Genomic DNA, 20807 nt, shown 5'->3' with positions numbered 1-20807 from the left:
TGGAGAACGCATCCAGACAATAATGAGATGTAAAAGTATGAACTGAGGACCAAGTAGCAGCCTTGCAGATTTCCTCAATAGGAGTGGAACGGAGGAAAGCCACAGATGCTGCCATAGCTCGAACTCTATGGGCCGTGACAGAACCTTCCAGTGTCAGTCCGGACTGAGCATAACAGAATGAAATGCACGCTGCAAGCCAATTTGACAACGTACGTTTAGAAACAGGACGTCCCAATTTATTTGGATGATCTGTGGGGCTTAGTACGCTCTAAATAGTAAGCTAAAGCCCGCTTACAGTCCAAAGTATGCAGAGCCTGTTCTCCAGAATGAGAGTGAGGTTTCGGAAAGAAGACAGGCAGAATAATGGATTGGTTGAGATGGAATTCAGAGACAACCTTCGGGAGAAACTTTGGATGTGTACGCAGAACCACCTTGTCATGATGAAAGATGGTAAAAGGTGGATCCGCAACTAGCGCATGCAGCTCACTGACCCTCCTGGCAGAGGTTAGAGCAATAAGGAAGACCACTTTCCAAGTGAGAAACTTGAAAGGAGTCGTAGCCAAGGGTTCAAACGGAGGCTTCATTAAGGCGGAGAGAACCACATTGAGGTCCCAGACTACAGGGGGTGCTTTAAGAGGTGGTTTCACATTGAAAAGACCCCGCATGAACCTGGAAACCAAAGGATGAGCTGAAAGGAGTTTTCCATGAACTGGCTCATGAAAAGCAGCAATAGCCCTGAGGTGGACTCGGACGGAAGTAGACTTGAGACCAGAGTCCGACAAAGAAAGAAGGTAATCCAACAAGGTCTCCACTGAAAGGGATGTGGGATCATGATGATGAAGAAGACACCAGGAAGAAAATCGTGTCTACTTCTGATGGTAACATTGGAGAGTGGCCGGTTTCCTGGAGGCATCCAGAATGGAACGAACGGGCTGAGACAAAAGAGTATCATTCGAAGTCAGCCCGAGAGATACCAAGCTGTAAGGTGCAAAGACTGGAGGTTGGGATGTAGAAGGGTCTGCTGATGTTGTGTAAGCAGAGAAGGAAACAGTGGAAGAAGTATAGGCTCCCTGGAACTGAGTTGAAGTAGAAGGGAGAACCAATGTTGCCTGGGCCATCGTGGAGCGATGAGAATCATGTTGGCATGTTCCCTCTTGAGCTTGAACAAGGTTCGTAACATGAGAGGTAGCAGAGGGAAAGCATACAGGAACAGAGTGGACCAATCCAGGAGAAATGCATCCGCTGCCAGACGGTGAGGAGAGTAGAGTCTGGAGCAGAAGAGAGGCAGCTGGTGATTGTGAGGAGCTGCAAAGAGGTCTATCTGAGGAGTGCCCCACTGAGCAAAGATGGATTGTAGAGTTAAAGGATCGAGAGTCCACTCGTGAGGCTGGAGAATTCTGCTGAGTTTGTCCGCTAAGGAATTCTGTTCTCCCTGAATGTAGATAGCTTTCAGGAATAATTGGTGATCTGTGGCCCAAGCCCAAATCTTCTGGGCTTCCTGGCACAAGAGGCGAGAACCTGTCCCACCCTGCTTGTTGATGTAGTACATCGCAACTTGATTGTCTGTGCACAGCAGGAGGACTTGAGGAAAGAGAAGATGTTGGAAGGCCTTGAGGGCATAAAACATCGCTCTGAGTTCCAGGAAATTGATGTGATGCTTCATTTCCTGGGCTGTCCAAAGTCCTTGAGTTTGGAACTCGTTCAAATGAGCCCCCCAGGCATAAGGGGAGGCGTCGGTGGTGATGACAAGTTGATGAGGAGGTAGATGGAACAGAAGACCTCTGGAGAGATTTGAGGACATCAACCACCATTGCAGAGACTGACGAAGAGATGATGTCACAGATATGTGTCGTGAGCAAGGATCCGTCGCCTGGGACCACTGGGTAGCTAGGGTCCATTGAGGAGTGCGCAGGTGAAGACGTGCGAAGGGTGTGACATGAACTGTGGAGGCCATGTGACCCAAGAGTATCATAATTTGCTTGACAGAGATGGAACGTTGTGGAAGCACCTGCTGACATAGAGATTGAAGAGTTTGAAGACGGTTGGACGGCAGGAACGCTCTCATGAGGACTGTGTCCAGCACCGCTCCAATGAATTGAAGTCTCTGATTGGGGATGAGATGAGATTTGGGTAGATTGATCTCGAACCCCAAAAGTTGTAGAAACAGGATGGTTTGGTTGGTGGCCAGAAGTACTGTCTGAGATGAATCGGCCTTGATTAACCAGTCGTCCAGGTAAGGAAAGACCTGAAGGTGGTGAGAGCGTAGAAAGGCAGCCACTACAATCAGACATTTGGTGAACACTCTTGGAGAGGAGGCAAGACCGAAGGGCAGCACCTTGTATTGGTAGTGACAACGATTGATCATGAAGCGGAGGTACTGTCTGGAGGCCAGATTGACCGGTATGTGAGTATATGCCTCTTTGAGATCGAGGGAGCATAGCCAGTCGCTTTGATGGAGAAGAGGATAAAGAGTTGCCAGAGAAAGCATCTTGAATTTCCGACTGAGACGGGGCCGATGTTGGTGCCGTAGAATCAGACATATCGGCACCAAATAATAACCGTTGTTGGATTTGACGGTTTTTCAAAGTTCTCTTTTTTAAAGAGGCACGGCGGGTGCAGGTGGACGCCTGATGGTCTGGACCCAGACACTGTAAGCACCAGTTGTGCAGGTCGGTGAGAGAAATGGGCCGTGCACACCGCTGGCACTTCTTAAACCCGGGTTGGGGGGGCATGAACGTGAAGACGGCTTCTGCCAAATCGAAGGCCGAGGCTTTGATGGTGGCAACAGGCCCCGCCGGGGCGAAACCGAAAGAAACAAAAAAAAAAAAAACAAAGTTTTTTTTTTTTTGTTTTTTTTTTAAAAGAAAAGAAAGAAAAGAAAATGAAGGAAAATAATATTCCCTCAGAGGTTTACGCGAGCGGGAAGGCGATACCAGAAAAAAACTTTCAACAGCCGTTGAAAGAGACACGTCTTCTTAGCTCCGCGGAAACTAAGAAACTGGGGGACCACGCGCCTCTGTCGGGCGGGAAGGCACTCGCGCATGCGCGGTGCGGCCTGCTAGAACTTTCCAAGTTCTTAGAGTGCAATCACTCTAAAATTGTCCGTACCGGGGCTCCGTCGGTGCCGTCACCCATCAGTCAAGAATATGCTGCCTGCTTGTCCTGGGATAATGTAACATATGTAATGTAATGTAATGTAATTTATTTCTTATATACCGCTACATCCGTTAGGTTCTAAGCGGTTTGAAGAAAATATACATTAAGATTATAAATGAGAAGTAAGAAGGTACTTAAAAAATTCCCTTACTGTCCTGAAGGCATATCACAGGCAACTCAAATTTCACTAGCTGTGATGGTGAGTAGGTGCCAAATTGTCACTCACTGTGGAGGAATGAAACGGTAACAAAGCCAGGAATTCTTTATTTTGGGATAAATTATGTGAATTTTGGTCAATTTATTGCTACCAGTAGACCTGCACACAACTTTTATTTGGCCTGAAAATCACATTCTAAAGCAGGGTTGCCCAAGTCTGGTCCTCGAGATCTACTGGCAGGCCAGGTTTTCAGGATACCCACAATGAACATGCACGAGAGAGATTTGCATACCAAGAAGGCAGTGCAGGCAAATCTGTCTCATGCATATTCGTTGTGGATATTCTGAAAACCTAGCCTGCAAGTAGATCTCGGGGACCGGTCTTGGGCAGCCCTGTTCTAAAGTGTTGCCTCTTCCCTCTATGAACCAGTTTTTAATCCTCTGCTGAGGCCTCTCAACTCTTGCAGCACACTTTAAGGGGGCACAATGCTGTGAAAGATGTCAGCACAGACAGTCTTGTAACCTAATGAGGATGTTTAGAACTATTCTGCATGCTGTTTTAGCTGCTTTAATTTGTCATTTTTAAATTTGCATTTTTCATGACTTTTTATTCTTTAATTTTTTTAGGGCTGCATTTTGATTAAAATTTAAATGTGACTACAAAGATGTTTTTCCCCCCCCCACAAAGCAAAGACCAGGAGAAAAACCTCCACAAGCAAGTGAAGAATAATGTTGGTGTGTAATTTTATTCATCCAATCACAAAGTCTTGTCCACTGCACAAGCCTTTGTGATTGGATGAATAAAATTACACACCAACATCATTCTGGACCTCTACTGGTTTTTCCCCCCACTTCAGCTCCTTTTGTCTCTGGGCAATGAAGGTTTAAGCAACTTGCCCAAAGTGCACAGAGATGCAGTGGGGAAATAACCAAACAACAAACCTTTAATCACAATTAAAAATGTAATCAAAATGCATACATACAATACTACAAAAGTGTTTCCTGCAGGAAGACTAATTAGGCAAACAGCCTACCTTCATCAAGATTGCCGATGACCGCCTGCTTCTTCAAAAAGTCATTGCACAGTTTCTTACTCAGTCCAAACGCCAACATGTTGTGAGCAAAGGTGCTGCAGAAAGAAAACCACAAAATGAGCATATAAATAAATAATCAGCTGTGGTTTCTCATCTAAATGAGCTCTTTAATGCGCTTCTGAGCAGACTATCAGATGTTTTGAGAAACAGCTGCCCTTAAAGGACACCCAGCGCCTTCTCCATATAAATGGAAGTGTACTCATTTCGGGTTCTGTGCATTTTCCTGTCATTGGTGTCTTGAAGGGTCTTGGAAGGAGAAGGAAGCCCCATTTCATCTGAAGTCTCATGCCATCCACCCCATTTCCACTTTTTGTTACATAGATTGTTTTGTGGGACAAAGATTCCGTTTTTGCAGCTTTACCCAATTATTGAGAGAGTTTAAATTTGTTCCCTGAGCCATCCCAAGCACTTACTTGTCTTGTTATCTACCTTGACTAAACTGTAAGCTCCAGAGAGCAGGGACTGTCTTACTGCTATGTGTATCTGTATAGCGCTCATAATATAAAGAGTGAGTGGAATTAACTTCATACAGTGACATAGGAGAGGCGATTCACCCCAGGCTCTGTCCTGGTGGGGGCACTGGCACCTGTCCTCTTCTCTGCCCCCCTCTGCTGCATGTGGGCACCCCTTCCCTCGTACCTCTTTTTCCTGGTGCGAGCAGTATCACGAACTCGCTGCCCGCATTGGTGTCAGCTCTCTCTGATGTCACTTCCAGGTCCTGTACCTAGGAAGTAATGTCAGGGGGAGAGCCAACATGACAAGCAGAAAGTTCAAGATGCTCCTCACGCTGGAAGGGGGCATGGAGAAGAGGGCGGGAGAAGGGCACTGCCATCAGCCCCAGATGGTTTGCAGCTCTATGAATGCCAGACTGATGATACCACACCACAAATGAGGCTTCTGTTGCAGCTTTAATCCACAAAGCCAGGGCCTCAAATTTCCTATTTACGATCACGTCCACCTTGCGATCCTACACATCATTTAACATCACGCCTCCTTCACTAAGTAAGGAGATATGTCTAATAACCATGGAAGCCACTTTTGAACGAACAAAAAGCTGTTGAAATTCAAGAGCCATGGGGTAAAGCCGAGACATAGTCTTAGCCTCCCGTAAGTAATCCTCCTGGATCTCCCACAGATCCATGATTAATGAAGTGATGTCTGAATGTGCGGGGGAAAAACGTGGTCTGAGAATTAGTGCCACTCATGACTGTGTACTGCGAGGCCAACGGCAGCTGAGATTCCAGTTTCAACTCCCACAGGGAGTCTGTAATAATATGCAGCACAGTTTTTGCCTTTAAAATTCAATGTACCGAGGGCTCCTTTCCATGGTCAAGGGAAGCCACTGCCTCTTGACGTCTGTTCCCTATAAGAGAACCTGAATCCTCCAGGAGCAAAGCCTCACTCTGGGACACTAAAGTCATGGAGTCTGACTTCCAGTCTTCCCAGTCCTTCTCTGGCTGGTCTTGCTGACCAGAGGCAGGCTCCTCCCCAGTGTGGGGGCACTCTGAAGGGGAATCTCCCCTTGTGCCAGCACTGATGCGCTCAAAGGTGACACAAGGGGTCCCCCAAAATGTTAAGTAGGCTTTCCATTAGAGATTAACAAAGTCTGGGGTAAAACCCCTGTACAGATGACCCCCGAGGACCCCTGCAGGGACTCAGACAGGCCTCTCTTGGGCTCTATAGCTTCCACATGCCTGAATTTAGCGACTTCACTATTTAGAGACGTCATAAGGGAATTTTTTTCCAACATCTGGACCCCTGCAGCTCCCCAGCCCTAGAGATCTTGGAGGAGTATGAGCACATGGCTTCCGCCCCTCCTTCATGTGCCCTTTGGCATCCTCTGCTGGCCTTCCAGCACAAAGCTGGCATGATATAGGGGTAGAACAGCGAGGGGAGTCCATTCCTATTGATTTTAATCAAAATCGATGAGTTTTGAGGCAGAAGCTTTTAAAATAAAAACAGGAAAATCCAAGATGGCCACCATGGCAGTGATCTTGCACCAAAAACAGCCCGGGGAAACTAATCTGAAGTTCAAAATATTCAGGGAAGTTTCAAGTTTATTTAAAATTTTTATACCGCCTAATCAAGCCTTCTAGGCGGTGTACAAAGGGGTTTTTGGAGGTGGGGAACATTGTCTCTGGTACTAGAAACTCTCAAAATAGCTACTCACTGTGCCTTGCTGGTGCCTGCCTGTGTCAGCCCTCATTGAAGCTGAAAAGATTGGAGAAGACTTTCTGCCTCGGGACAGATTCTACGGGTCCAAATATTTTGATCTCTGGGCTGCCAGTTGGGCAAAGCCTGGCTGAGACCTCACACCCCCACTAGATGACGCGCCATGAGGTGAGAAGGAAAAAAACCCGCAGTCAGCATCCCCTTAGGCCCAACGGAGCTTCCTTGGGGCCAAAAAGCCTGTGCTCCAAAACTTTTAGTGCAGACTGGCTACAGAGGTACACCTGAGGGTTGCCCTATTAGCAGCAGACTGCTCTCAGGGAGTCTATGTCCTCTCCCAGGTAGAGCAGAATGGGGTCCTTTTGGCAACAACAACAACAAAAAAGGATAAAAATCCTGAAATAATAAAATTAAGTAGAGCACATCAGAAAGACACCTTCTCAATTCACTTGCAGAAGGAAAAACAGAAGGTGGCAAAACAGCTCACTGGGGAAGGAGGCGGAATTGAAAGATGTAGATGAAATCCTTTTGCAATTAATTCACGACCAAGGTTATAAAACTTATAGTCAGGATTCCTAGACACATTGCACCAGAAATATGTTGGCATTCTGGTCATTTACACCTGTTCTTGACACCTAACTTTTGGTATCCCTTTTGAAGAATTACCTCCCTAATGTCAAGACACAAAGGTTTCACATGTATCGCTGCAAGTTGGAGCTATATTCTCTGGACCCTGCTGAGAACTGCTGGTGCTACAGTGAAGAAGAGGGAGCTGGCTCAAAGATAACACCACATCGATCACACTGTGGACCGGCGGTTGAAGAACACTGTTTTGGGCCTGATGCAAGTGTCGACCCTGTGGACTGGCAGGAAATTTCTGTGGACTGGCACTGGTCCATGGACCAGTGGTTGAAGAACACTGGTCTTACACATCTCATGGATATTTCCTTTTGCATCACTGATAAGTATGGCAAACTTCCAGCATTCCTTATGTTAAAGGGATGCTCTCTCAGTAATAGGAGACTCACTTCTATCCATTGCTTACCCAAGCTGTCCAAATGTAATGTTCTCATTAAACCTCAAGCTGTCATCACGTTCCTCTTGAGTCATGTGGCACCACTTCTCCCTGCCATGTAAAGAGAACAGGTTAGGACAGTGGTCTCAAACTCGCGACCTGGGAGGCCACATGCGGCCCGCCAGGTACTAATTTGAGGCCCTTGGTATGTTTATCATAATCACAAAAGTCAAATAAAACAGTTTCTTGATCATATGTCTCTTTAGCTATAAATGACAATATTATGATTAAGACTTAGCCAAAAAGAAAGATTTATAAACTATAAAGAGTTTTTACCTCATGCAAAATTATCATTAACTATTTTTTCTGAGGCCCTCCGAGTACCTACAAATCCAAAATGTGGCCCTGCAAAGGGTTTGAGTTGGAGACCACTGGGTTAGGTGGACTTCACCATCTTCATTATTTCCCACCCTGCCTTAGTTTTCAGACCTGTTGGTGTGGGTCCAAATTACAGGATACCTAAACAACCTTTCTTTCACTGCTTACTCATTCATGCCACCTAGCCCCATGAATCCTACGGAGGCCCTGGGAGCCTAGGTAGACACAGGTAGTGAGGAATTTCTCTGGATTTTGCACACCTCTGTCCTGCAGGATTTTATATACAGGAAGTATCCATTGGCAGCACAGTCCTGTGCTTAAGGTGATCAGAGCTCTATGTTTTGTGCCCCAAAGCAAGATTCCAATCAACAACTATTTGTTCAAGACTTAAATATATAAAAATCTTGTTTACGTATGTATATATCATTCAGCTTTTTGGAGTATTTATCTTCATGACTCCCTGATGGACTATGCTCCGCTGTACAACGCTTCATGTAGAAGGTTATCTGTCAGAGTTTCTTCTACACATAATGAGATATTTTTTTGAAGAAGAAAGTCTCCTTTTTGAAGATTCTAATTCAGTCCAGCCAATATTCAGAATGCGAGAGGCTGTTTCCGGTAACCAGCACTGAATATCCGGTTTACTCTTAGTTGGTATAAACTTTACCAGCTAAGTCAATATCCAGCATGAGCCAGTTAAGCTTATAGCGACCAAAGATAGGACCAGTTCAAGAGTGCTTTCGACTCCTCTCACCTTGGGTTCTGCATCCCCAACCCTATATGTCGTTTCTGTCTGTCCAAGTTAGATTGTAAGCTCTTCTGAGCAGGGACCTTCTATAAATATCTGTGTATGTCTTTCAGCGCTATAAAAGTGATTAGTAGTAGTAGAAGGGGGAGACTTTGCTAGGTCATGCAAGCAGTGATACGGTTCTCCTTTCTGAACCATAGTCCTAGTTTTCTTACAGAAATCATTTCCCTGCATGCAATGTGGTAAAAACCAGACCTGCTCAGCTTGTTCCCTTTCATAACGAGCTGTATTATCACTCTATGCTGTACTTTTCAGCATTTGGGGGTTGCCTTCTATATACTACCATACTGCGCCTACCTAGAGAATAATAATAATAATAATAATAATAATAATTTTATTCTTGTATACTGCCATACCCAAAAAGTTCTAGGCGGTTCACATTCATTAATTACGGTCCGCGGTGATACACGGATTTACAATATTTTGACAAAATTACAAATTTACAGAATTGTAACAAAATTACAGAACTGACAAAATGACAAAATTACAGAATTATAACAAAAAAATTACAGGCAATGAAGAGGGGGGGGCGAGGGGAAAACTATAACTGAGATTTAGCAGGGGTAGTGGTAAGACAGAAGGTAGGGTTGGTACGCGATAGCGAGCGTGAGATCAAGTGTGGAGGGGGGGGAGAGTGGGAAAGGGGAGAAGCCGGTGGCAAATGGGATTAAGAGCCCTGTTCACGGAAGAGGTGCGTTTTGAGGAGTTTTCTAAAACTAAGGTAAGAGGGGGCCTCGAGTATCATTTGGGCAAGCCAAGGGTTCAGCTTAGCCGCCTGGTAAGCAAAGGTTTTGTTGAGAAATCTATTGAAGTGGCATAATTTTAGGGATGGGAAGGCGAACAGCTGGGTTCTGCGGGATTTCTTGTTGGTGAGATTCAGAGTGAAATGGTGATTGAGGTAACTCGGTAATAGGCCAAAAACTGTTTTGTAGCAGAAGCAGGCGAATTTGAATAGGACTCTGGATTCGAAAGGGAGCCAATGCAGTTGGTGGTAGAAAGGCGTGATGTGGTCCCATTTGTTCAGGCCGAAAATGAGGCGGACGGCAGTGTTCTGGATCAATTTTAGTCTCCTCATGGTTTTCTTTGTGGAGCACAAGTAAATGACATTGCAATAGTCTAGTACACTGAGCACGGAGGACTGTACCAATAGGCGGAAAGAGGAGTCTTCAAAGTATTTTTTTATGGTGCGCAGTTTCCAGAGCACTGAGAAGCATTTCTTGACAGTGAGATCGGTGTGATTTTCTAGCGATAGATGTTTGTCTAGAGTGACTCCCAGTATTTTTAATGTTTGTTCGAGGGGGAAGACCAGACCTTTCACCTGGATTGTGGAGTCTTTGATTTTGTCATTGGGGGAGGCTAGGAAGAATTTTGTTTTGTCCGGGTTTAGTTTTAATCTGTAGGATAGCATCCAGAGTTCTAACTGATTGAGAACTCAGTCACAGAGGGTCCTGTTTGAGAACTCTTCTAAATGCACTACTTTTTTGTGTACCGGGGATTGTTTCAAGAGCACAGGATGCAATCATGCTATCAAAGGGTGTGCAGAGCATAGCAACCTGTCTCCAATGGAGGCCACAATGACCCAGCAGATCCCAGAGTAGAGATCTATTCCTCGATATTGACCCCAAGGGATATGTGATGGCTTTCACATGTTGGCTAAACTATTTATGGACTTTTCCTCCAACAATTTGGCCAAACCCCCTTTTAAACCCAGCTGTACTAAGTATCTTCATCCATCTCAGATAACATCTTATACCTAGCACACCCAAGGAACTTCCCTCTCTACAAGATTCTGTTTGATTTTTCGTACTGATTAAAGTTAAGACAACAATGTTGCATTAGGTTCGTGATACTTGGACTGGTAGATGTTTTCAACCCAACTAGACATTCTATTTTCCCACACAAGTGAGATAAAGGAAGTATTTCTTCATGCTTTAGGGCAGGGGTTCCTAACCCAGTCTGTCAGCTTTTGAGAATACTCACAACAAATATGCATGAGATAAATTTGCATACATTACATTCACTGCATGCAAATCTCTCTCATGCATATTCATCAAAGGTATCCTGGAAACCTGACTAGCTAGCTATGTCCCAAAGACTGGCTTGAGAACCACTACTTTAGGGGGATGCTCGGATCTACCAAATCACCCACAAAATGAATGCTGAAGGGGACTGGCTTAAGCAAAGCTTACACTAAGAAAGCCACTGTGAGGTGGAGGCCTGGCCGGGAAGAATCACGCTGAGACCCACTTACGAAGAAAAGTAAAGCTGGTTAGAGAATAAGAAAAATATGCAGAAGTCCTTCCTAAGTAAGAGGTCAAATCAAATTTCAACCCTCCAAAATACAACTTTCACACCGTTTGAAGCAAATCAATTTCCACTCATTTATTTAATTAAAAAAAAGTTATAGTTCCCTCTGAGCTACTCCTGTTCTTCTGTGTCAAGGTAACGCTTCTATGTGAGCTATGTAACAGTTCCAGCCATGTTACACACAAACATTGTTAATTAAGCCACTTTCATTAGAAAGGTGCATTTCCATCCAAAATTTACCAAGGGAAAAATGATTCTAGACAGCAGACACTCACCAGAACTGACTTGCAGGCTAGAATTAAGAATAACACAAGACAATGTAGAGTAATAAAGAACCCCAACATCCTCTAAGCAGGACCAGCCCATAAGGAGGAAATTCCCTCTAAACGAGTAATCTCTCTAAATGAGGCAAGGTTTGTGATCGAGGCTGCCTCATTCACTTTTCCCAGAAGCCAGAAGATCAGAGGAAGGATATTTAGCCTCACATTCCAGTTACACATTGGCCCTTCAAGAGCTAGCCCCAAACTCTTTAGGATTGGTTTAAAGCCATATAATTTCTTAACACATCCCAAGTAAAATGGTGTGGTGGCCATGTTAGTCCACTTTTAAAAGTAATATAATTTCTATACAGTACTTTAACACATCCCCAAATTAACAGAATAGATGAAAGTTTGGAAGGCAAACTGAATGATTCTCTCAGAGACTTCAATTACTGTCCTTGTTCTGATGTAAAGGGATACAGGACCTCAGACACAGGTTGAGGTTTCAGAATAATAAAGACTGAGGTGACTCTCCTCATTCTTGCTCTTTGTTCCTTGTGGAATATATAAGGAGTTTGCCCAGCCTGTTTGAGAATGACATTACCTGGCCTTGCTCTACACCTGAGTGAATCCACAATCCTGATATCAGAGAGACAAGAATTAGGTTCTAACCTCGATAATCCTCTTTCCTGCAAAACAGTAAATGATTCCTTACGGATGAGTTATGCACCCTAACTTGTGAGTTGCTTGCAGAAGACATCAATCATTTTCTTCTCTCCACCCCCTTGTTACTCAGGGCAGCTCCCCCTTCTCCTCAGTCCATACCAAAGCAAGTGAGAACCCCTAGGAGAGAAAATGCAAAATGGGGGGGGAGCTGTAGGAATTCCCTGATCCAGATAAGGTCAATATGCTCTGCAATAGTAAACAAGAGTTAATAAACAAGTACCCAATAGGCAACAAATAATGGTTGAGAAAGCAACCACCTGTGTGCAACAGACACTAACACTTGTACAGTTCCTAACAAAACAAAATGTGCTGATACTGATATTGGCACTAACATGATGGTATTGGAAAGACTCTGTTTCTCTTCCTTGGCTGATTCAAGCCAAGCCACTAGATACTCTTCCTAGCCTATAAGTCAACGCAGGCATAACAGATATGACAGGGCAGGGCTTAAGGAATCATATGCCATTCTACAGGAAAGAGGATTATTGAGGTAGAAGCTAATCCTTTCCTGTGCAAACAGTATATAATTCCTTATGGATGGGATGTACCAGAGCAGTCCCTTGAGTCTAGGGAAGGACAGATGAGCCTCCACCCAGCACAGAGGACCTGAATGCCCCGTCTGTTTGCACAGTCACATCCATTCTGTAAAATTTTGTAAAGGTATGGAGAGTAGACAAATTTCAATGGGCAGCACTGTCCTGGACTCTGCCTAGGAGGAAGCCACATTTCTGGTAGAGCAAGTTTTCATGGTAATTGGTGACTGTTTGCCACAGCCAACGTACTCCGAGGAAACAGTCATGTGGATCCATGAGGAAATAAAAGATTTAGAGGCTGGTCTTCCCTGATGGCTAGAACTGGACAAGACAAATAGGTGATCCGACAGAGAGAACTCATTTGTCACTGCAAGATAACTTAGAACTACTCTCCAGCGACTTCAATCCTCTGTCCTGTTTCATCTTGCCCACGGGCTGAATGGTAGAAAGCTGCACTTCCTGATTGACATGGAACACCAAAACCACCTTCAGCAGAAAGGAAGGTATGGTGCACAAGGATACCCCTGCCTCTATGAATCTCAGGAAAGGTTCTCTGTAAGATAACACCTGCAGTTTCATCACCTATCTAACCAAAGTGATTGCGACCAAGATGATGTTTTCACAGTAAGATCCATGACAGGTTCTTCTCACAGCGGCTCTTACAGCACATTAGCGAGGGCCCATAATATAATGTTGAGATTTCACATAGAGACCAACCGCCATACCAGAGGGCGGAGCTGGAGAGCTCTCTTCAAGACCTGGGAACATCTGGATGAGAGGCCAAAGATTTTCTCTCTACTCGATCTCTGTAAAGACCAGCTTGAGAGATCCTGCCACCAGGCCCGTCTCTAAACAGTCCTGCTGAAATGACAGCACCTCGGAAATGGTAGCCCGAAGGGGACGAACAACTTCTTACACTAGAACTGAAAGAATTCCACACTTTCACAAAGGCAGCTACAGTCTTAGGTTTCTCTGATTGTAAAGAGTTGTGATAACCACATCCAAACAACCTGTTCTTCTTAAGGTTGTGCGCTCAAAAGCCATGCCATAAGCCCAAAGCATTTTAGAAGCTCTAGGACTATGGGCTAAGGTGCAACAATCATATGAGACAACTGTCCTGCTGCAACTGGAATAGATCTGCATACCAAGGGCGACTTAGCCAATCCAGGGCCACAGTGACTAATGATTCTTGATAGGCCGTTATCCTGCAAAGGACCCTTCCTATCATTGGTCATGGAGGGTACACCTACAATAGCCCCATCACTGGCTATGGGTGCACTAGAGTGTCTATGCCATTGTTTCTGGGCTTGGAACTTTGACTGAAGTGAGAGGCTTTCCTGTTGTTCGCTGAAGCCATGAGATCGAAAGTAGACCGCTCCCAATGTTTTACAATGTAGCTGGACATTCTCTGGGACAAGAACCACTCCCCTGGATCCAGGGTCCGCAGTAACTGGCTTGAACATTGTCCACTCCAGATGTAGTAGTTGAACCTCCACCTGCAGTGGAGCACACTTAGTTTCTCCTCATCTGTTGATATACGCCAAGGCTGTAGCAGTGTTTAAAAAGACCCTGACTGTTTTGCCTTGCAGCCTCACTTGGAAGAACCAGAGACAACCAAATGGTTCTCAACTCTAGCCTGTTGATCGACCATGCCCTCCATGAGGGCAACAAAAGCCCTTGTATGGGATAACCCTCGCAAAGACACCCTCCTCCAAGCGTATAGACTGACATCAGTCATCAGGATCACCTCTGGATAATGACTCCGACTGGAGCCACCACTGTAGACTGACACTCTTCTGCTGTCCAGGCTAACTATGATTGGAGAGAGTCCTTCTGAGGTGACCAGTGCGCTAGTAGTGAGCTCTATAGGGGATGCAGGTGGCTCTTGTCCACAGAAACATCTCTATAGTCGTTACCATGGAATCTAGTACCTGCAGGAAATGCCATGCCTTAGGCGTTGGCCCTGCCAAGATTTCTAAGATCTGGTTACTGCGCTTCAGTTTGCGTGGCTCTGGCAGAAAACCTCAGCTCTCTACTATGTTGAACCGATTCCCCAAATACTCTGGATTTTGAGGTGGCTCCAAGTGGCTCTTTTTGAAATTTATAATCCACCCCAGTTCCTTTAGGAGCTGGACTACCTCAGACATCACCTTGCGACATGCATCAGGGACGGCGCTCTGATCAGCCAATTGTCCAAGTACAGATGAACTTGGATGCCTGCTTTGCATAGATGCATTGCTACCACCACCATCATTACCGCGAACAGCAGCGCTGAGAACTGAAAATGGCTCTGTAGCACATAGAACTGGAGAACCTCCTGTGATCTGGGAAGATAGGGATATGAAAGTAAAACTTTGTCAAGTCTAGTGAGGCTACAAAATCACCTGGACCTACCAAGGCAATGATTCCATCTGGAACCTGGGAACCTTCAATGCTACACTGACTGCCTTGAGATCCAGAATTGGTCTCCAGTCTTCTGAGTCTTTCTGGGACACGCTGAAATATATAGAGTATCTGTCTGAGCTTGAGCCTGCGTCTGGTACCGGCTCTATGGCTCCAATTTGTAACAGCCGTTGTGCAGTTACTTTGACCCTAACCCTTTGCTGCTTTTTCCAGTCTTCCTAGTGGAGAATTAAAAAAAAAAACCAAAAAAACAACATTCCTGAGGGACCGACAGAATTTGAGTTTGTATCCTTCTCGAAAGGAGCCCAGGACCCATTGGTCTAAAGAAATCTGAGCCCAAATCTCTCAGAACTCTGAAAATTTCCCTCCTATGTGGGGGATCCTGGAGGCTGACTTCTAGGTATATGCTGCTGAGCAAGAGCCAGTTGCGGGAGCTCTTCTATGGCAGGCCCACATCTCAAGAAAGCCGCTGCTGACACAGCTTAAAAGCCTAAAGCTAAGGCCTCAAACTGCCTCTTGAGGACTAAGTCCACTTTGCAATCCTGAGTATTCTTTAGGATCACTCCTCTTTTACTAGGCAGAGAAGTTCTCTTAGAAACTTTTACACAGAGAATCCACCTTAGGTGGAGGAAATAATTGCAAGACCTGACCTGGAACCTCTGTCAGTCTACTACGTCTCCTTTCAGATTCAGGGGCAACTGCACAAAAGTGTTTTGCAAGCAACCCTGAGTTGCAGCTTAGAGGCTCTAACAGGGCTTTAAGGCCCAGATCTTGAGCCTTCTGCCACCCCTGACCCACTGAATGACCAGAAGGGGTTAAGCCTATGGCTTCTGCCTCCCCTTGCATGTCACGCAGCATCCTGAACAAGGATGCTCCTCAGCCGACCATCCAGTGCAAAACTGGCATGATATGAGGTCTAAATCACCTGAGGAGTTCATAATAATTTATTTCCACCAAAATTGAGGCAATTTGAGGCAGGAGGCTTTTAAAATAAAATTGGGAAATCTAAGATGGCTGCTGCAGTAGCGTTTTAGTGCCAAAAAAAGCCCATGGGAACAAAACTAAAAGAGCAAAATTACTGAAAATAGGATTTTAGAGGTGGGGGGATCCTTAGAACACCCTTAGAAATCCTTAGTTTTGCTGAATTCAGACCTACCTCTATTTTCCCATAGACAGTATTGAGCCGTACTCACAGATCTGCCATGTGCTGTGCCTGCACCAGCTTCTCACTGCAGCTGGAAATGGAAAAGGGATTTCTGTCTCAGACAAACAAAAGGTGGCTCCAGCGGCTTGTCTCTTTGGGCTGACTTTTATTCAGGTTCCAAAAACTAAACTAAAACAATATATAGACCGGGTCTTCAACCCAAAAGGTGCTCGACTCGGTTTACAATAATGTAAGTATAGTACATAAATAGGGAAGAAGAATGTAATCTAGAATAGCTTAGTTTCCAAAGTGTTTAGTAAACAAGAAAGTTTTCAGGGCTTTCCCAAATAAAACGAAGGGATCTAGACTTCTAAACCTGAAACTCTCGACCCCTCACTCTTCCCCATAATTCTTTGGGGAAGGGGGGTTTGCAGCTGACCTCTGCCAAGCCTCCCAGCCAATCGCAGGGTCAAATCAGCCTGAGCTCCAGCACTTGACTCCGCAGGGGCGAACACCAATTCCAGAAGACTGACCCTGAGCTCTCAAGTGTTATACAGACTGGCCAGACTACAGATCCCGACGTCTGACCTACTAGGCATGGCTGTCCCAGGACTACTGGGAACATCTTAACACAGGGAAGCCTTGATAAAAGATTGGATTAAGAGCCAAAAATTAAAAAAATCTAGTACAGAGCAGATGAAAAGAAATCTCAACTTGCTTGCAGAGTTAAAACTGAGGAGAGAGGGCACTGCCCAGAGAGACAATGATTGATGTCTTCTGCAAGCAGCTTGCAAGTTGGGGTGCTTAACCCATCCATAAGGAATTGTGTGCTGTTGGCACTGGGGAGGACCCACCACTATGGCATTCTTGAACCTCTCTTCCCAGCAATAAGTATATGTATTGTAAAACATAAGAAGGAAAGATAGCGAGACAGACCTCATTTCCTCTTCCTCTCCACCATTCCCTCTGGAGCAGCAGCAAAAACAGGGTGGACAAAGGTTAAATGTTAGAAGTCATGCAAGGTTATTATAGATGAGAAGAGAAAACACAGATGAGAGAACAGATAGCCAAGACAGAGAGAAATTTAAAAAGCATATTTCTAAACCTTCCCAAGGGCTGTACTCTCTGTACCAACACTCCCTTCTGACGCTCACAAAATATTTTTATATGGCTGGGAGAACAGTGGTAAGGGGGGGTGCATTCCGCCAAGACCATGCTCTTCCCTCCTGCTCTCCATACCCCTTCCCTTCCCCTGTATCTTTTTAACTATGATGCGAGCAGCCACCAACTTGCTCCTAGTGTCGGCTTCGGCTCTCTCTCTATATCACTTCTGGGATCTGCACCTAGAAAGTGATGTCAGAGAGCGCCAAAGCAAGTTTGTGGCTGCTTGTGCCAAAGATAAAGGCAGGGGGGGGCCGGGAGAGGGCACTGTTCACCCCCGCTAAGCCACTGTAAGAGAAGGACCATTTTCTATACGCATCACATCAGAATTAAGACTTCCACAATATGTCGTTTAATCCAGTAACCATAAGCCACAGTTTGTCAGGTTGGTACCAAGAAGCTGGTTCATCCTATAAACCAACCGAGTCCATATTGGCAAACTATTGGCTGACATCTGTAATACCATGTTGAAATAAAATCTACCAAACTCACACATGCCATCTGATTTTCTGTAACTCTGATGTATTTGGTTTGGGATACTAAATCCTAACAACTATTTAAACTTTTATTTCAGTATGGAAGTACTTCCTGTAATCTGTCAACTTTAACACTTATGTATCTACAGAAATATATGAACAAACTCTGCTTCTTGCTGCCCTGCTGTCAAGCACTACTGGTGAGGACAGCAGGAGATCCGCTGGACCGCACAAATTGATCATTATTGGGAGCTCTCAAGAATTGTCTTAACATCTCAAATATGTTACACAAAGATTCCCAGGAGCTGAAAATGCAGAACCATGGAAAGGAAATCTGGCAGCTGCAGTTGCTGGATGGTAATGCCCCAAGGTGCATCTGATTAATTTCTGAAGGACACTCATAGGTCACCAGAGTGACAAATTTGCTCCTGCTAATTTCATGGCTTACAGCAGGGCTGCCCAAGTCCGGTCCTCGAGATCTACTGGCAAGCCAGGTTTTCAGGATATCCCATGAGAGAGATTTGCCTGCACTGCCTTCTTGCTATGCAAATCTCTCTCACGCATGTTCATTGTGGATATCCTGAAAACCTGACTTGGCAGAACCGGACTTGGGCAGGCCTGGCTTACAGAATCCAGAATTAAACTGCTAACTCCTCATACTGATTTAAACCAGTTAATTAAACATATCAAATCGTTCTTATACCCCTTGAAAGGTTAGAAGTAATTTGTTTCAAACCTTTTTTTATTTGAGTGTAGGTGTAGAACTGAGAACCCAGTTACTAAATTTTCTTCTTTGTATAGTACAGGTGTTTGTGTGATTTTTACATGGTTAGAGTCCTCATGCAGACCAAAGTACATTCTCCATTGGCCACCCTTTCTATCAGAGCATCTATTCTTGCAGGAGGTATGAGTTTTTGTATCATGCTAAAACCAGTTGGCTGTGAACAGGAAGGCAAGAAGCCGGCTCTGATGATGCCATAGCTTCAATTTCAGTGCTGATAGCTTTTGCTAATCATATAAACAAATTTTCTGATTTTATTTAGTTAAGTATTTATATACCACATAGTAAGTGGTTTACATTCAGGTACGCAAGCATTTTTCCCTGTCTGTCCTGGCATACTTTATCTAATAATGTACCTAAGGCAATGGGGGGGGGATTAAGTGTCTTTCCTGAGGTCTCAAGGAGCAACGTGAGGTTTGAACCCACAACCTTAGGGGGCTGAGGCTGTATCTCTAACCACTGCACAACACACTTCATCAGTACAAAATAAAAGCCTCATATATAATTCTTGATATGGCTGATCTATTTTTCTTCACTGCAATATTTTCTCCTTTGGTGCTATGTTAAGAGAATGGGTTTTCGTCTGTGAGCTATGTCAGGCCTTTGCCTATCTGCCTACCTTGTAGTAGGGGACCTCTTTCTCCTCTCACAATGCACAGCATCAAAGAAAGCCGCATTCCAGAACCTGAGGCTGTGCCTGAATAAAAGAAAACCAAAAAAGAGTCACCCTCCTGTCACGAAATTTAACACAGTCACAAATCTGGGCTCAGGGCTTTACAATCAAAGCACACTGGGAAGCTACTGCTAACAAGGAGAGCTGTGCATACCATAAATACAAGCAAATGTGTACTGTTCTTTGAATATTGTCTTCTGCCTTGGGTGAATTTCTTCAAAAAGGCAGTAAATAAATCCTAAAAATAAAACCCCAGGGCACTAAAACAGGAAGACACAAGGAGATTCCGGAACATTTTAGGATGTCTGATTTCTTCCTTTGGTACAGAAATTTATACATGGTTATGACCATTAACCAATGGCAGATCAGCTTTGAAAATGGCCACTGACATCACAATGTGCTTGATAGCCAATTGGGGATTCTACTTGTCAGGTTGTCAAGAGCAGTGTTTCTCAGGTACCCCCTTGCCAGTCAGGTTTTCAAGACATCCATAATGAACATGCATAAACTTGATTTGCATACACTGCCTTCATTATATGCAAATGTCTTTCATGCGTATTCATTGTGAATATCCTGAAACCCTGACTAGCAAAGGGGTGCTCCAGGACCGAGTTGAGAAACACTGATCAAGAGCATTTGAAACATGTGGGCCAAGGATTATTTCTGAGAAGAGAGAAAACCTCTTCCAGTAAGAAAGCGGTGTCTACCTAGCTGCCTTGCCTCACAGCTTTTGTGAAGGAGGACAGAGGAAAAGGCAGTTTGCTCATCTGCTGATTGAAGCTTCTTATCTCAGAGCAAGCCGTCGTGGCCATTCTACTACTGCTGCAGTTATAATTGACAGTGTTACTCTTCCTCTTGACAAAGATTAAGATCGAAACATGGCTCGTGTCGGGGAGGGCGCTGAAAGCTTTGTGGATTGCTTCATTGGATTTTTGCACTTGCACCTACACCTACACGTTTTTACTGTGGTGACTTTGGGATTATTTTGCACTTCAACGGATGAATTCAAGATAAGGATTCCAGTTTGTTCCTTATATCTGGGTGGACCATAACTTTTGGAAGATGAACTAGCTGTGTTTGAGCTGTACTTTGGCTCCATCCAAGATAAGTTATTATTGTTGAAATGACTGGTGTGAACATGTTAATAGTATGAACTTCTGGACTCCTTTGCTTTTTTAGGGTTTGAGAATGTGGATGTATATGTGGATTATTTATGATTATTGAAGATTATATTGAGATTATTAAAATATTTTGTATATGAATGGATGTATGTGGATTTAATTGATCATATGAGTAATGTATTTAATATTTTGATATACTATTGAATGACTGAATGTATGAATTATTGTAGTTTTGAAGGTGGATTTTTTTGTTGGCCAAGGATTATGACACAAATCTGAATGAACTGGAGGGGGGGGGGGGCCTAAAGTGACATGATTTTATAAGGTCGTCATTCCAACAAACTTTTCAAGGGACCAACAACAGGTATCTCAGTTAAGAATAAACAAGCCCCTCTCTCCCAAATCCCCACTAGCTGTAGTCTATTCCTGCACGAGGCTCAGCATTA

At 44.4% G+C, this 20807-nt stretch overlaps 1 protein-coding gene across 1 annotated transcript in view; it reads right to left on the bottom strand.

Annotated features, from left to right (window-relative positions):
* The window catches only part of KIAA0513 (KIAA0513 ortholog), a 162058-nt gene that overhangs the window by 4416 nt on the left and 136835 nt on the right, over window positions 1-20807 (bottom strand). The window contains exons 9-11 of the mRNA XM_033940708.1: window positions 19187-19264; window positions 7621-7701; window positions 4347-4441 (exon numbers count right to left, since the gene is read on the bottom strand). Coding sequence (XP_033796599.1) covers window positions 4347-4441; window positions 7621-7701; window positions 19187-19264 — 254 coding nt within the window. The remainder of the gene's footprint in view (window positions 1-4346; window positions 4442-7620; window positions 7702-19186; window positions 19265-20807) is intronic.

The sequence above is a fragment of the Geotrypetes seraphini genome, chromosome 4 (assembly GCF_902459505.1).
Source record: "Geotrypetes seraphini chromosome 4, aGeoSer1.1, whole genome shotgun sequence".
NCBI lineage: Eukaryota > Metazoa > Chordata > Amphibia > Gymnophiona > Dermophiidae > Geotrypetes > Geotrypetes seraphini.
Note: the sequence above shows the minus strand (reverse complement) of the source record. Positions and strands in the feature narration are given on the sequence as shown.